General features: G+C 46.4%; 1 protein-coding gene across 4 annotated transcripts in view; it reads left to right on the top strand.

The window, feature by feature from the left end:
• Positions 1-15,065, top strand: part of VPS29 (VPS29 retromer complex component) — a 50,753-nt gene extending 35,688 nt beyond the window's left edge. For all 4 annotated transcript variants that reach the window (XM_033954372.1, XM_033954373.1, XM_033954371.1 and 1 more), the window contains 2 exons: positions 3,702-3,937; positions 14,359-15,065. In XM_033954372.1, coding sequence (XP_033810263.1) covers positions 3,702-3,937; positions 14,359-14,476 — 354 coding nt within the window. In that variant the 3' untranslated portion in view covers positions 14,477-15,065. The remainder of the gene's footprint in view (positions 1-3,701; positions 3,938-14,358) is intronic.
• The last annotated feature ends 3,129 nt before the right edge of the window (positions 15,066-18,194 follow it).

Below are 18,194 nucleotides of genomic sequence, written 5' to 3'. Positions count from 1 at the left end.
CCTTCCTCAGAGCTGTCTACATTCAGGGGGAGAACAACGTCTTAGCAGACAAACTAAGTCGTCTGCTACAACCGCACGAATGGACTCTCCATTCCAGCCCCCTTCACCAAATCTTCACACAGTGGGGGACGCCTCAGATAGACCTCTTTGCGGCTCCCCACAACTCCAAACTGCCTCAGTTTTGCTCCAGGATCTACACTCCCCATCGCCTCGAGGCAGATGCTTTTCTACTGAACTGGGGGAAACGATTTCTATATGCGTTCCCACCATTCCCGCTGATCCAGAAGACTCTGGTCAAGCTGAAACTCGAACGGGCTACCATGATTCTAATAGCTCCTCGGTTGCCCAGACAACCTTGGTTCTCCCTCCTACTTCAACTCAGCAGCAGGGAACCAGTACCACTTCCAGTGTTTCCTTCACTACTTACTCAACATCAAGGATCACTGCTTCATCCCAACCTGCAGTCTCTCCACCTGACAGCTTGGTTCCTCTCAACGTAACCCCTCACCAATTCTCACAAGAAGTGAGGGAGGTCTTGGAGGCTTCCAGGAAGCCCGCCACTCGACAATGCTACTCCCAGAAATGGACTAGATTCTCCTCATGGTGTGTTTCTAAATTAAAGGAACCTCAGCGAGCTTCCTTATCCTCCGTGCTGGACTATCTCCTACACCTATCTCAATCTGGGCTCAAGTCTACATCCATACGAGTCCACCTGAGCGCTATTGCGGCGTTCCACCAGCCCCTACAAGGGAAACCCCTCTCGGCCCATCCGGTGGTCGCCAGATTTATGAAAGGACTCTTCCATGTTAACCCTCCTCTCAAACCACCCCCAGTAGTTTGGGACCTCAATGTAGTCCTTTCCCGTCTCATGAAGCCCCCGTTTGAACCACTCAACAGGGCCCCTCTCAAGTATCTCACCTGGAAAGTGCTTTTTCTTGTAGCCCTTACGTCCGCTCGCAGAGTCAGCGAACTCCAGGCATTGATGACGGACCCACCATTCACAGTATTCCATCATGACAAGGTGGTCCTCCGCACTCACCCGAAATTCCTGCCTAAGGTGGTCTCCGAATTTCATCTCAACCAATCCATTGTACTTCCAGTATTCTTTCCTAAGCCCCATTCTCACCACGGAGAATCGGCCCTTCACACTCTAGACTGTAAACGTGCTTTGGCTTTCTACCTGGATCGCACCAAGCCACACAGAACCACTCCTCAACTTTTTGTCTCCTTCGACCCTAATAAGTTGGGAAGACCCGTATCAAAGCGCACCATCTCTAATTGGATGGCGGCTTGTATCTCTTTCTGCTATGCCCAGGCTGGATTATCACTCCCTTGTAAGGTCACAGCCCATAAGGTCAGAGCAATGGCAGCCTCGGTAGCATTCCTCAGATCAACACCAATCGAGGAGATTTGTAAGGCTGCCACTTGGTCCTCGGTTCACACATTCACCTCACATTATTGTCTGGATACTCTCTCCAGACGGGATGGACAGTTTGGCCAAACAGTGTTGAAAAATTTATTCTCTTAAGTCGCCAACTCCCCCTCCATCCCACTGAGGTTAGCTTGGAGGTCACCCACTAGTGAGAATACCTGCCTGCTTGTCCTGGGATAAAAGCAATGTTACTTACCGTAACAGTTGTTATCCAGGGACAGCAGGCAGCTATTCTCACGTCCCACCCACCTCCCCTGGGTTGGCTTCTCAGGCTAGCTACCTGAACTGAGGAGACACGCCCGGATCTCCGGGTAGGAAGGCACCGGCGCATGCGCGGTGCGGGCATCTAGAAACTTTAAGTTTCTACAAGCAACACGTGCTTGTGAGACGTCCGTACCGGGGCTCTGTCTGATGACATCACCCACTAGTGAGAATAGCTGCCTGCTGTCCCTGGATAACAACTGTTACGGTAAGTAACATTGCTTAATTTCCAACATCAATCTGTTTGGACTATACCTACACTCCCCTTCTGAACTGGGGAATGCAAGTTTATTTTTAGGCCCACACTAATGCCATCCAAAACAGCCATATATACATGTTTGTGTTTTAGGGGTCATTTTACTAAAGCTAAGCCCATGCTTTTTTAAAATAATTTATATTCAGAATATCCTACAATTCTATGCGGATTACAAATTATTCAGGTACTCAAGCATTTTTCCCTAACTGTCCCAGTGGGCTCTCACTCTATCTAACGTACCTGGGGCAATGGGGATTAAGTGACATGCCCAGGGTCACAAGGAGCAGTGCGGGATTTGAACCCACAACCTTAGGGAGCTGAGGCTGTAGCTCTAACCCCTGCACCACACACTAAACGCTGGACATCCTTATTTATACCTATGGGCCACATGGCAGGTCAGACTGATTCACAAATCAGTCATATTCAAATGGGGGCGATCAGAGGAACACCCCCATTTGTGGGCAGGGATTGCAAATGTGCTCAGTTGACCTCCCTCCTGCCACAAGCCCCACCGGCTCAAGCGCCACACTCCCGACTGGCCCCACAGGACGTACGACCGGCCCATCCCAGCCGGGCCCTGCCCATCTGCCCCACGTACCTTACGAATTTGGGAGCAGGAGGGGTGCCCGGACCTTCCTGCTCTATAGGCACCCAGGATCCATCTTCAGGAGCAGGAGGGGTGCCCAGCCCCTCCTGCTCCTTAGGTCTCGATCCTCTTTGGGAGCAGGAGGAAGTGCAAAGGCCTCTTGCTGCTGCCAGCTGCTACACAATAGCAGCCTTAGGCCACACCCCAGCGCATCATCTGATGCATAGGGAGGAGCCTAAGGCCTCCTATGCGGCTTTTGAGAATTACACATGGGGTCCTTTAGAGAATCATGCCTAAGCCTGCCTAAGAATACTATTCTCTAACCGACATCCATGTTACAGGCGCTGGTTAGAGAATCAGGTTGCTGCTGAGCTTATTGCAGCAAGGGATCTCCCTGCTGCGATAAGTTTAGCAGCAACCTGACCCCACCCCCCACGAAAACTACCGGCAGGAGGGATGTCCAGTACCTCTGAACCCACCCCAATGTTCCCTGGCAGGAGGGATGCACAATCCCTTCTTTTTCCTCCCAATGAGCGGAGGCAGGAGGGATGCCCAGTCCCTCCTGCTGACACCCCCCAACCTGTTTTTGACGGACGGATAGGTGCTGCCAGCGTCTGGCTGGCAGGCCTGCCTTCAAAGGAATGGTGGGACTGCAACTTTATGGAGCATCTTGACCTAAGATTCCAATTGGCCAGATCCCCTAGGCCTCTCCTATGGGGGTAGCCTAAGGGATCTGGCCAGTCGGAATCTTAGACTACTCCCAGTGCATCCCAGAATGCACTGGGAGATGGGCCTAACATTCCAGTTGGCTCAGGTGTCTACAGGAGGGGCCTTTAGCACCTGGGCCAATCGGGCCCTTAGGCCCCTCCCAGGTGCATCCCAAGATACACTGGGAAGGGGTAGGCCTGCCATTCCTTCGAAGGTGGGCCTTCTGGCCGGACGCAGGCAAGAACCGTCCATCTGGCCAATGAAAACAGGTTGGGGGGTCTGGGGGGTGGGGTGAACTTGGGGGGGGTATCATCAGCACACAAGGATACAATACCTGTTTGCAGTGAAATGTCTGGTATGGATTTTTGGAAAATTGAATGTTCTGCTTTCCAAGATAGGACAAATTGGTTTTCTGTTGCTGTAAATCTTGAACAATATCTGTTGAATCTTCTTTCTAGAATCTCAATTATCCAGAACAGAAAGTTGTCACTGTTGGCCAGTTCAGAATTGGTTTAATCCATGGGCATCAGGTTATTCCTTGGGGTGATATGGCCAGCCTAGCTTTGCTACAGAGACAGCTGGATGTGGACATTCTTATCTCAGGACATACACACAAATTTGAGGCATTTGAACATGAAAACAAATTTTACATCAATCCAGGATCAGCTACAGGAGCCTACAATGCTTTGGAAAGGTAAGTTGGCAATACTTGGGTGTTATATCACCTTAAAGCTCATATGTGCTGTCTGTATTACTTCTGGGCTAAATGTTTCGGGCTGTGCTTGACATCTGAGTGCTATTTTGATATGAGGACCCACAATGCTAAATCCAAGGCATTGGCTGTAATATAGACTACAAGCTGCCATGATCACACACTTGAGTATTACTCCTGCCTACATTTTCAGCATATACAATCAGTTAAAACTTTGCCCGTGGGACAACACAAGGCTCATGATGATAATCCTATATCAGTTTTTAAGCCCCATCACCATTGGCTATTCCTGCATTAGTAGGAGTGAAAGGATATGCTTTTGATGTTTGAAACTTCAGTAGGAGAGAAATTTGTATTACTTAGCTATTGGTTGTAACACTTCTGAAACTATTCCAGAAAGATGTCGGATAGCAAGCATCAGTCCTTCAATAGCATTATATGAACTAGTTAGTACTGTATAAGGTGAAAATTTTGTTAGTTCGAATAAATCATTTTTATTTGTTTAATAGCAGAAGTGAAAAATTGCTTTGTTTTTCATTTGGTTGCTTTGCCTTATGTAACTTAATTTCTCCCAATAGTCTCCTTTTACATTCATGTTACACATGTGCTAATAAGAATCACTTTAGCAGTGGCTGATTTTTCTCACACATACCCAATCCACCAGCTACTGTTCCTTTCTTCAGATTCCATGGTTATGTTTTAAGTTAGTTATTGTACCTTAATGGCAGAAGGTAAAGGCTGTGAAAAAAAGATTAGCGATGGAGGACCCAGGATCCCAGAGGTACTTTCCGGTATACTGCACAGAGTGCAATATGTACGACTACCTCCCTTTGGGAAGGCGGGAGTACATATGCAGTCGGTGTCAGGAACTGGAAAGCCTGAGGATGGAGGTCGGCAGATTGAGGGTCTGGGTCCAGGAGCTAGAGGGACTGGAGGAACTGCGCACCACAGAGGAGACAAGCTGGTCTACCCAGAACACAGACGGAGCAGGTCCCATTGTGGACCAGGTGAGGGACCTCGAGAGATTCATTGAGGAGGCCTATAGGACGGTGGAGGAACGGGATCAGCAGCAGCAGCACAGACGGATGTCGGTAGATGAGACCCAGGATCCACAAGGCGATACCGGGGAAGGACCTAGCGGAGGGACAACGCAAGAGGAGGAGACCGCGACTCACCAGGACCCCGAGGGAGAGACACCACACTACACCGAGGACACGGACCTGAGGCAGAGGAGGTTGCTGAGGAAAGGGAAGTCTGCTATTGTGGTGGGAGACTCGATCTTGAGAGAGGTAGACAGTCACGTAGCTGGAGGAAGGGAGGACCGGCTAGTGACTTGTCTCCCAGGGGCCAAGACACGAGACATCACTGATAGGATCGAAAGGATCCTGGACAGAGCAGAGACAGAGGAGACTGCGGTAATAATCCACGTCGGAACAAACGATGTGAGCCGGAGGAACTTCAGCATGGGCGCACTGACTGACCAGTTCAGGGTCCTGGGACGAAAGCTGAAGCGGAGCACACGGAGGATAGCATTCTCGGAGATCCTGCCTGTACCGAGAGCAGATGCAGAGGCAGGAAGACCTCCAAGCTGTGAATGCATGGTTGAGGAGATTGTGAGGAACTGGACGTCCTTCTGGGGAAAGAGCAAGCTCTACCGGAGGGACGGCCTGCACCTGAGCACAGCGGGAACCAGACTACTGGCAACCAATTTGAGGAAGGAGATCGAGAGGGCTTTAAACTGAAGAGAGGGGGAAAGCCGACAGCTGATCTGATGTTGACGCTTTGGACAACAGCATCCAGAACAGATGCTGAACGGGCTGACTGCAGGGAGGAAACAGAGGGACCGGAAGATCTACAAATCAGACAGCGAGGGAAACATCAGGTAAAGGGAGCTTGCTGGGAGAAGACTAAGGGGCATGGGGACACAGGGGGACTGGGTGGCATAAGGGCGAAAGCCGAGGGTAATATAGAGGTACCACAAGGCGAGGGGGATCAAACAGAGGCTCAAGGGATGACAGCCCAGGAGGGGGCCGGTAGGGCTAGAAATCCCAGAGGAAAAGCGGGAAAGTGGGGTGGCAGGAATGTGGGGAAGCTGAAAGCTAAGAGGGTAAAGGCTGAGGGTAAAGCAGAAACACAGAGAGCGGGAAAACTGCCAGAAATCCAAGGGCAAGTGGACCAGGTAAATGCAGAGGTGGAAGAAAAACGACGGGACCTGCGGTGCTTATACACAAATGCAAGAAGCCTCACGGCCAAGATGGGTGAACTAGAAGTCGTCGCCAAGGGGGAGGACCTGGATATAATTGGAATTGTAGAAACCTGGTGGACAGAGGAAAATCAATGGGATATAGTGCTGCCGGGGTACAAGCTCTATAGGAGGGACAGGACCCACAAAAAGGGGGGGAGGCATAGCACTATATATAAAGGAATCTATCCACTCGGTCGGGATGGATATGGCAACGAAGGCAGAGGGGCTGGAATCGCTGTGGGTCAAATTACCGGGAAACAAGGGTGCGGGCATAAAACTGGGGCTGTACTATCGACCACCTGGTACGCCAGAGGGAGTCGGACACGACTTGGAAGCGGAATTGAGACAGGAGTGCAGGACTGGAAGTGTAACAGTGATGGGGGACTTCAACTACCCGGGAATAGACTGGAGTACGGGTCACTCCAACTGCACTAGGGAGACAGGATTTGTAGAAGCTGTGAAGGACTGCTTCATGGAGCAACTAGTCAAAGAACCGACGCGAGGGGGTACTACTCTTGACCTCATCCTAAACGGATTAGGGGGGCCTGCAAGAGGGATTGAAGTGGGAGGACCACTAGGCAACAGTGATCACAACACGATCAGATTCACATTAGAAAGAGAGACACCCATAGTAAGGAGGACCGCAACAACTGCGCTGAACTTCAAGAAAGGGAATTACGTTGCTATGAGGGAAATGGTGGGGAGGAAGCTCAGAAACATCTTTAGGATGGAGACTGTGGGAAGCGCCTGGACCCTATTCAGGGACACCCTGCAGGAAGCACAGAGAATGTACGTCCCCAATTTCAGGAAAGGCTGCAAGAACAAGCGATCAAAGGACCCAGTTTGGATGTCAATAGAAGTAAAGAGGGCGATAAAGGACAAAAAAGTATCTTTCCGGAGATGGAAAAAGGACCCAACAGAGGAAAATCACCAGGCGCACAGGAAATGCCAAAAGGAATGCCACCGGGAGGTTAGAAAAACAAAAGGGAAATACGAAGAGGGGCTGGCCAAGGAGGCGAAAAACTTCAAGGCATTCTTCAGTTACGTTAAGGGGAAGCAACCAGCGAGAGAGGAGGTAGGGCCGTTGGACGATGGGGACAGGAAGGGAGTGATTAAGGAGGATAAAGAGGTAGCTGAGAGGTTGAACACGTTCTTCTCGTCGGTTTTCACGAGCGAAGACACATCTAATATACCAGACTCAGAGGAGCTCATGAGTGGGGAACAGGCTGAAAAATTAGAGCACATAGAGGTAAGTAGGGAGGATGTCCTCAAACAGATAGACAGGTTAAAATGCGGCAAATCACCGGGCCCGGACGGGATCCACCCAAGGGTTCTGAAGGAACTAAGACAGGAAATAGCGGGCACAATCCAACATGTTTGCAACCTATCCTTGAAAACTGGTGAGGTGCCAGAGGACTGGAAATTGGCAAATGTCACACTGATCTTCAAGAAGGGATCGAGGGGTGACCCCGGGAACTACAGGCCGGTGAGCCTGACTTCAATTATAGGGAAGATGGTGGAAGCTATGATCAAGGACGGCATTTGCGAGCACATCGAGAGGAATGGCCTACTGAGAACAAGCCAGCACGGATTCTGTAAGGGAAAGTCGTGCCTAACGAACCTTCTGTACTTCTTTGAGGGAATAAGCAGTCGGGTAGACAATGGGGAGCCCATAGACATCATTTACCTCGACTTTCAAAAGGCTTTCGACAAGGTGCCACATGAAAGGCTACTTAAGAAGCTGTGGAACCACGGGGTGGGAGGGGATGTGCACAGATGGATCAAGCACTGGCTGTCGGGTAGACTGCAGAGGGTTGGAGTAAAGGGTCAATATTCTGACTGGCGGGGAGTCATGAGCGGTGTGCCACAGGGATCGGTGCTGGGGCCTTTACTCTTTAACATATTCATCAATGACCTGGAAAAGGAGGCAAAGTGTGAGGTTATAAAATTCGCAGACGATACCAAACTGTGCGGCAGAGTTAGGACCAGGGAGGAGTGTGAGGACCTACAAAGGGACCTGGACAAGCTGGAAGACTGGGCAAACAAATGGCAAATGCGCTTCAACGTGGACAAATGCAAAGTCATGCATATAGGGAAAAAGAACCCGTTGTTCAGCTACAAATTAGGGGGGGTATTGTTGGGAGACAGCAGACTCGAGAGAGACTTGGGTGTGCTGGTGGATGCATCACTGAAGCCATCTGCACAGTGCGCTGCAGCCTCGAAAAAAGCCAACAGGATGCTGGGCATCATAAAGAAGGGCATAGCAACCAGAACACGGGAAGTCATCATGCCATTGTATCGAGCGATGGTGCGTCCACATCTGGAATACTGCGTTCAGTATTGGTCGCCGCACCTCAAGAAGGACATGGCGGTACTTGAGAGAGTCCAAAGGAGAGCAACGAAAATGGTAAAAGGGCTGGAACACTGCTCATACGCCGAGAGGCTGGATAGGCTGGGGCTATTCTCTCTGGAGAAAAGGAGGCTCAGGGGAGATATGATAGAGACCTTCAAGATCATGAGGGGCATAGAGAGGGTGGATAGGGACAGATTCTTCAGACTGAAGGGGACAGCAAATACAAGGGGGCATTCTGAGAAACTGAAGGGAGACAGGTTCAAAACAAATGCAAGGAAGTTTTTTTTCACCCAAAGGGTTGTGGACACTTGGAATGCGCTACCGGAGGAAGTGATCAGGCAGAGTACGGTACAAGGATTCAAACAGGGATTGGATGGATTCCTGAGGGATAAAGGGATCGTGGGATACTGAGGGAGGAGCTGGGATGTAACACAAGTATAGGAAGTTAACCAGGAAATGAGTAAACCAACCTGGTCGTGCATGTGCAAGACCGGAGAGCTAGGACTTCAATAGGAAGGCAGGACTTAAATGAGAAACCAAGGTGGCAAGGGAGCCCCTTCTGATGATTCAGACAAGTCTTGACCTGTTTTTGGGCCGCCGCGGGAGCGGACTGCTGGGCAGGATGGACCTGTGGTCTGACCCGGCAGAGGCACTGCTTATGTTCTTAGGTTCTTAACTTGCTAATATCTATTCTAGTAGATAGATGTGTCATTCTGGACAGTAGGGTATAACTGACAGGGTGGGGTTCCAGAATGATAATCTACCTACTAGAAAAGATATTAGCAAGGTAAAACCTAATCTCTCTTTCTGGTGCAATAGGTATGCAACTCTGAATAGTAGGCATGTACAAAAACAGTCCCAGAAATCTAGGGCAGGACTTCTGTGCCAGCTCATAACACTGAAGACCCAAAGATGGTGTCCTCCCATGCTGCCACGTAGAACTTGGAGAACATGTGCAGAGTGGACCAAGTCACTCCCCTATAAATCTCGCCAGGTGAAATTGCCCAAGCTTTCGCCCACGGAAAAGTCATGCTTCTTGTGGAATGTGCTTTCAAGGAGACCGGCAATTGCTTGCAATGTATGCTGATAAGATGGCCATCTGTATCCATCATGAGATGGTAGCCTTAGGCGCTGGTCTACCATGTCTACCCTGACTAAACACAAATAGATGGTCCAACAGTCAGATCTCATTAGTGACCTTCAGATAAAGTAAGAAGACTCTCTTCACATCCAGCTTCCTCAAAATCCGATCCTTCTTTCTTTTTTTGACCCTGTGGTCTGGAACACTGGCAATCTTACCTCTTTGATATGAAATGCTGAAACAAACTTTGGCAAAAAGGACAGGACTGTGCTCAAGGAAACTCCCGCCGCCATGTTCTTGAGGAAGGGTTCCCTACATGACAGGGCCTCCTGCTCTGAGACTCATCTCACTGACCTAATGGCCATAAGGAAAACTGTCTGTCTTGATGTAAGATCCACTCAAATAAGAACATAAGAACTGCCATCTCCAGATCAGACCTTTGGTCCATCAAGTCCGGCGATCCGCACACGCGGAGGCCCAGCCAGGTGTACACCTGGTGTAATTTTAGTCACCCATATCCCTCTATGCCTCTCATAAGGAGATGTGCATCTAGTTTGCTTTTAAATCCTAGAACGGTGGATTCCACAATAACCTCCTCTAGGAGAGCATTCCAGGTGTCCACCACTGCTGCGTGAAGCAGAACTTCCTGATATTTGTCTTGGACTTGTTCCCCCTTAGCTTCAGTCCATGTCCTCTTGCCGTGTCACATTGGACATTGTAAATAATTTATTTTCCTGCTCTATTTTGTCGATTCCTTTCAGTATTTTGAAAGTCTGGATCTTATCCCTTCACAGTCTCCTTTTCTCAAGGGAGAACAATCCCAGTCTCTTAAGTCGTTCCTCGTATTCCAAGTTCTCCATACCTTTTTTTAGTTTTGTTGCTCGTCTTTGCACCCTCTCTAGCAGTTTTATATCCTTCTTTTAGGTTGGGAGACCAATGTTGGACATAGTATTCCAAGTGTGGTCTGACCATTGCCCTATAAAGCGGCATTATAACTTTCTCTGATCTACTCGTGATTCCTTTCTTTATCATGCCTAACATTCTATTTGCTTTCTTTGCCACTGCCGCGCATTGTGCCGACGGTTTCAGGGTCCTATTTATCAGTACACCCAGGTCCTTTTCTTGTTTGCTCTAACCCAGAGTTGCACCTGACATTCTATACTCGTGTTCCTTGTTCTTTCTGTCTAAATGCATTACTTTGCACTTTTCCACATTAAACTTCATCTGCTATTTCTCCACCCATTTCTCTAACTGACACAAGTCACTCTGGAGTTCCTCGCTATCCTTCTGCAATCTGATTGCCCGGCATAGCTTTGTGTCGTCTGCAAACTTGATGATCTCACTGGATGTTCCTTCTGCTAGGTCATTGATGAAAATATTAAATAAGATGGGCTCAAGTACCGAGCCCTGGGGCACACCACTAGTCACTTTCTCCCAGTCTGAGAACTTCCCATTTATGCCCACTCTCTACTTTCTGTTCTCCAGCCATTTGCCTATCCATCTTAGTATATCTCCCTCTATTCCATGGCTTTGTAGTTTTCCTGAGAAGTCTTTCATGTGGAACCTTGTTGAACGCTTTCTGGAAGGCCAAGTATATTATGTCCACCGGTTCTCCACTATCAATTTGTTTGTTCACGGTCTCAAAAAATTGAAGTAAATTAGTCAAACATGATTTCCCTTTCCTGAAGCCATGTTGACTGGCTCTCATCAGGTCGTGTGTATCCAAGTGCCAGACTATGCTATCTTTAATCAGTGCTTCAACCATCTTTCCAGGGACAGACGTAAGACTCGCAGGTCTGTAGTTGCCCAGTTCTCCTCTTGATCCTTTTTTGAAAATTGTTGTGACGTTCGCTATCTTCCAATCATCCGGTATCTGTCCAGTTCTAATTGACAGGATGGCAAGTTTTTGCAAAAGCTCTCCGATTTCAACCTTCAGTCCATCAGGTCTATAAGGAGTCTGACTGAGGCCTTGCAAAACCATGTTAAGGTTCCATGACGGAAATTATTATTTTACTAGTGTCTGAGCCATAAGGCCCCCCTTTTATGAATCTAGCTACATCTGGATGAGAAACCAGGGGAGCTTTGCTTCCATGGTCTCTGAAGCATGAGAGACCCGCCATTTGGACCTTGAGTGACACTATTGCGAGATCTTTGTCGAGACCTGCTTGGAGGAAAGCTAGCACCACTAAGATCTGAGCACTAAATGGCTCCACTTTCTCTTTTGTGCACCAGTGTTGAAAGTTTCATCTCCCATGCCTTAACACAGGGATAGCACAGTCAGTCCTTGAGGGCCGCAATCCAGTCAGTTTTTCAGGATTTCCCCAACGAATATGCATGAGATTTATTAGCATACAGTGAAAGCAGTGGATGCAAATAGATCTCATGCATATTCATAGGGGAAATCCTGAAAACCCGACTGGATTGTGGCCCTCGAGGACCGACTTTGACACCCCTGCTTTAATGTAAAGCAGAGACCTTCATAGGCTTCTTGGCTCTAACACTGCACATTCAAGAGCCATGTCTTAAGACCAAAGCAGTCTGGATCTCCAATGACCTCTGGGTTCTGAGATAGATTGGGTTGTACCTGCTGTCTGAGACTGGTCCCTCTGAAGATGCACTAGGTCCATGTGGCCAATCCAATGCTATGAGGACCACTCTCCCCGAGTGGTTTGCTATTCTGTGAAGTATTCGCCCTATCGTGGACCATGGAGGAAACACATATAAGAGCTCATTCTTTGGCCACTACTGAACTAGGGCATCCAGACCTTCAATTACAGGCTCGGATCTTAGACTGAAGAACTGGTCTAGCTTGTTCCTTGCCACAGCCATCAGAGCGAAAGTTGGTCGATCCCATCGAAGAATGATGAACCAGAACGCTGCTGCAGATAATGTCCATTCTCCCAAGTCTAAGAGCTGCTGTAGGTGTAGCTCTGCCCACTGGAACAATAAGTGGGCACAGCTGCGCACTCTTGGTGCCATCTTGGTAAGTGGCATATGCTACTGCTGTAGCATTATCGAAGAAGACTTTGATAGACCATTTTTTCTGGGAGGCTGACCACCGTCTCTGTACTGGGCATCCGTAGCAATGGCCTCCCCAGCTGAACAGGCTGGCATCCATTGTGAGAATCGCCCACAAAGGTATTCTGAGGGGCATGCCTCTTAACTATGGACGGAGCCACCAACTCATACTATAGTGGGAAAGGGTCGATATGAATCACTTGTTCGCTCTTTCCAAAAATACTGGAACTAGAGGGCATGCGATGAAGCTACTAAGTAGTAGATTTAAAACAAATATTTCTTCACACAACATGTAATTAAATAAAATATGCAATGTTACCTTAGTAACTGCTCCAGAAAACTCCCTTCAGTGCCATAGTAGTACAGTACATCAAGATACATCAAGAAGTAATAAAAAGCCCTGCTTTTCAGAACAGACAGGTTTTGCAGTGCAGCAGTATGAATCTGTGAAAAGAGTATATCATTACCATGGCTCCTGCCCCCACCCTTCTCTAAACAGCATAGCTTGACCTGAAGGACATAGATATCTACCAGATGTATTCTCAGTAGGGCAGGGGTGTCAAAGGCCCTCCTCAAGGGCCGCAATCCAGTTGGGTTTTCAGGATTTCCCCAATGAATATGCATGAGATCTATTAGCATACAATGAAAGCATTGCATGCAAATAGATCTCATGCATATTCATTGGGGAAATCCTGAAAACCCGACTGGATTGCAGCCCTCCAGGAGGGACTTTGACACCCCTGCAGTAGGGTTACCAGATTTTGAGCCTGGACACATGTCCCTGCCCTGTTCTGCCCCCACAAAGCCTCCTCTCACCTTCCCTGATGAGCTCCGGCTGTGTCTAGAGGGCCTGGAGCATGCGCGGATGTATGTGATGTCATCTGCGCGTGCTTTGGCCCTCCAGATGTGGCCAGAGCTAATTGGAGCTTTCCAAAACCCAGACAAACTGCCGGGTTTTAGAAAGTCCTTCCGGGCACCTGGACGGTCCTCTAAAAATAGGACATGTCTGGGTTTTCCCAGACATCTGGTAACCCTAATTCTCAGGGATTGCTTAGTGTGTGCAAGAAATAGAAAATTTATATTGTATTGCTACAGCATTTATTATTGCTGATAGATGCTCTAAGACTTTAAAATACATCAAAAGGTATAAATCCCACAAGAAGCAAACAGCAAACTTTTTTTTATTTTTCAGAAGAAAGAATGCTTTAGAATAGGGTTTCTTAAATCTGACCTGGAACCCCCTCAGCCAGTTTTCACGACATCCACAATGCATATGCATGAGACAGATTTGCACCTGCTTTCTCCATTGCATGCAGATTTATCTAATGCATATTCATCACAGATATCTTGAAACCCCAGGCCCCAATGACAAGCTTGTGAGACACTGTTCTAGAACAAGAGGTCAAGAACAACTGCAGAAAATATTTCTTTATTGCAAAGGTTAATGGCTGCATAGATCCATCTTGGCAGTGGATCCAAAGACAGTAGCATAATTTAAAACAGCTGGGATGAACAAATCAGATTTGTAATTGTAAAAATGTGAAAAGAAAACCAGAGATCAGGTTGGACCTATGATGCAAACAAAGTAATGAATTGGGCAGGTTAGAGTTCATCTGCCCTTTTGATTTTAGATTTCTATGTCAAAATATTTAGTTGCTGTTTCATTTTGTTTTAAATGTTTGGTTTTTTTTGTTTTAATTTTCAAGCAATATTATTCCTTCATTTGTACTGATGGATATCCAAGCTGCCACGGTCGTCACATATGTGTATCAGCTGATCGGAGACGATGTGAAGGTGGAAAGAATTGAATATAAGAAGTCCTAAAGCAAATCCTTCTCGCTAATGTTCTTCAGCTTTCATTCCTTCCTTTAGTTTTTCTCCAATCAAATCAAGTCTTGAAATATTTTAAGGGCCATAAAGAATTAATTGTAACATGTTTGATATTTTGCCTCCTATACTCACCTGGCTGTCTTATTTGCTAACAAAATATCGCTTTATGTCTACTGTAAGCAGCAACTCAATGTTTTACTGGTTTACAAAATACATTTCTAAGAAAAGATGCGTGCCACATAGTAAACTGATCTGTGTATAAAATGCTATCTTGTAAATATCGTAAATATTAACATTTATAGTAATGTTACCAAAATAGGAAGTTGTTAGAAATGTATGAATAGACTCCTGATTTTGTTGCCTTATGAATTCCTGCCATACTGTAATAAAATCCCTTTTCTCATGTATGTAAAATTGCTAATACATCATTTTTATGGACTGTTAAATGTTTCTAGTTAACATAGCAAGGTAAATGATGGCAAATGAAAACTAGTATGGCCTACCTAGTTTGTCCAGAAAAATGGGTAGAGTTGTATCACACCTCCTTGTTTTTAGGATAGTAAATGTTGCTGTGTGCAAGTAACCTCCCCTCCATGCCTTTTTTATTTTTTTAAAATGCGAAAGTCAAAGTAATTAAGTTCAACAAAGCACAGAAGAATCCAGAATTCCGCTGTACCACAAAAGAAAATAAAAGGCAGAGACAGCCCAAAGGAGATCAGGAACCACACTGTTGGAACCAGTTTATTGACGAGACCTGACACAGGCGTGTTTCAGCATGTCTGCATCACTAATTCACTGTACCCAAAATTCAGTAATCTGTATAATCTATCGGTGCGTTGATTAGAATAATAAACTTTGCATATAACAAAGAATTGGAACTAGCGATCTTTCAAGTTCCTGTGATATCCTATCTCCATTTGGCTGTCTCTGGCATGTTAAAATCGTCTATTAGTAAGGGGAAGTCTTACTAATAGGTGATTTTAACATGCCGGATGTTGATTAGGGTATCCCTATTGTATGGTCTTCTAGAAGTAAGGAGATCCTGGATTCGCTACAAGAACTGTTCCAGTAGTTGGTAATGGAACCCATGTGGGATGGGGTCATACTGAGAAAACACCCTCCAAGGATTCAAGACAAAGTTAGATAAGTTTCTGTTGAACAAGAACGTGCGCTGGTAGGGCTAGTCTCAGGGTGCTGGTCTTAGACCAGAGGGCCGCCGCATGATGGACCACTGGTCTGACTCAGCAGTGGCAATTCTTATGTTCTTAGTGCTTACAAACAGGTAAAGTGTTTCTGATGTTACAGTGGGTGATCATCTGGCATCCAGTGATCACTGCATGGTACGGTTTAATATTAAGATGGGCATAGAGAGGGCTCATTCAAAAACAAAGGTTCTAGACTTTAAAAAACTAACTTTGTTTGGATGGGGTTTTCGTCAAAGAATTGTCTGGGTGGGAACGTCTGGATGGAGCAGTGGGCAAAACTGAAAGGAACAATTGTAAGGGTGACAAACCTTTTTGTGAGGCAAGTAAGTAAGAGGAATAGAAGGCCACTTTGGTTCTCAAAAGTAGTAGCTGAGAAGGTAAGTAATAAGAAGTTAGCTTTCATAAACTACAAAAGATCGCAGAAAGAGGAAGACGGGCAAAAATATCTGGAAAAGTTGAGAGGCTGGTCGTGTAATTAGGAAAGCAAAGATGCAAATGTAAGAAAAAAAATAGCTGACACGGTAAAACAGGGAGACAGATTTTTTTTAGATATATTAGTTATAAGACGAAGTGCAAAAGCGGCATTGTGAGACTCAAAGGTGAAGGGGAAGAATATGTAGAAGCTGATAAAAGGCCGAATTGCTTAACAAATATTTCTGTTCTGTGTTCATGGTTGAAGCGCCGGTAGCGGGACCGCAGAAGCCAAACATGAATAGGGATGGAGGAGTAATAGACCCTGATCGAGAAGCATCAGATATTCCTCACCATCCTCTGCTGTTTCATTCAGAATATGAGTGAGTCCAATTGGATGTGGCGCTGCTTGTATTACATAGGATCCTGGCTGTTTAAATATAAATTGTTAATTAAATAAATAAATTAGCCTGTCTGGGGCTAACGGGACATTTTCAGTGGCATTTAACTAAATAGTACTACTGAAAATGCCCGGTTAGCACTCAAACTAGACTATTATGGGGGTGATCTCCAGAGACAAGCAGGGGTTATGCATAACATAACATAAATCTTTATATACCGCAAATGCCTTTTGATTCTAGGCGGTTTACAAAAAAATGGCTAAGAGTCAGCGAGCTACATCTAAGAAGAAGAGAACTGAAAAACTGGGATTGCAGAGAGCGAGTTAAAAAAGACTTTACAAAGAGGGCGGTAATAAATAGGTAAGGATGGTCATAGTCTGAGAGCAGCAACATGGAGTCGTATCAATGGCGATGGGAGACTTTGCGCAGTTCTTCATTGCCAGTTAAGTACTGAATATCACACTTAAGTGGCCTTTGTTTTAGTCAGCTCCCCCTCTACCTGGAAATTCACTACCCGAATCCGGACATGACCTGGCATTGAATTTCCAGGGTTAACATTGATGGTGGTCAGCAAAACACTGCTTGCCACTGACTGAATAAGTAACCCATAGTTTTTCTTTTTATTATGAAGTCTCTATTGCAAAACAGTCTAAAACAGTGTACATACTAAAATTAAAATTGGAAAATAACTGCATCAGTTATTTTTTTTAATTTTCTAATCTAATCTTCAATTTATATACCAGGTAACATAGTAACATAGTAGATGATGGCAGATAAAGACCCGAATGGTCCATCCAGTCTGCCCAACCTGATTCAATTAAAATTTTTTAATTTTTTCTTCTTAGCTATTTCTGGGCAAGAATCCAAAGCTCTACCCAGTACTGTGCTTGGGTTCCAACTGCCGAAATCTTTGTTAAGACTTACTCCAGCCCATCTACACCCTCCCAGCCATTGAAGCCCTCCCCAGCCCATCCTCCACCAAATGGCCATATACAGACACAGACCGGGCAAGTCTGCCCAGTATTGGCCTTAGTTCAATATTTAATATTATTTTCTGATTCTAAATCCTCTGTGTTCATCCCACGCTTCTTTGAACTCAGTCACAGTTTTACTCTCCACCACCTCTCTCGGGAGCGCATTTCAGGCATCCACCACCCTCTCCGTAAAGTAGAATTTCCTAACATGCCTTTGAATCTACCACCCCTCAACCTCAAATTATGTCCTCTGGTTTTACCATTTTCCTTTCTCTGGAAAAGATTATGTTCTACGTTAATACCCTTCAAGTATTTAAACGTCTGAATCATATCTCCCCTGTCTCTCCTTTCCTCTAGGGTATACATATTCAGGGCTTCCAGTCTCTCCTCATACGTCTTCTGGCGCAAGCCTCCTATCATTTTCGTCGCCCTCCTCTGGACCGCCTCAAGTCTTCTTACGTCCTTCGCCAGATACAGTCTCCAAAACTGAACACAATACTCCAAGTGGGGCCTTACCAATGACCTGTACAGGGACATCAACACCTTCTTCTGACTACGCCTCTCTTTATACAGCCCAGCATCCTTCTGGCAGCAGCCACGGCCTTGTCACACTGTTTTTTCGCCTTTAGATCATCAGACACTATCACCCCAAGGTCCCTCTCCCCGTCCGTGCATATCAGCTTCTCTCCTCCCAGCGTATACGGTTCCTTCCTATTATCGA

Source organism: Geotrypetes seraphini, chromosome 8 (genome assembly GCF_902459505.1).
Source record: "Geotrypetes seraphini chromosome 8, aGeoSer1.1, whole genome shotgun sequence".
In the NCBI taxonomy this organism is placed as follows: domain Eukaryota; kingdom Metazoa; phylum Chordata; class Amphibia; order Gymnophiona; family Dermophiidae; genus Geotrypetes; species Geotrypetes seraphini.
The sequence above is the reverse complement of the archived record's forward strand: the minus strand, read 5'-3'. Positions and strand labels throughout refer to the sequence as shown.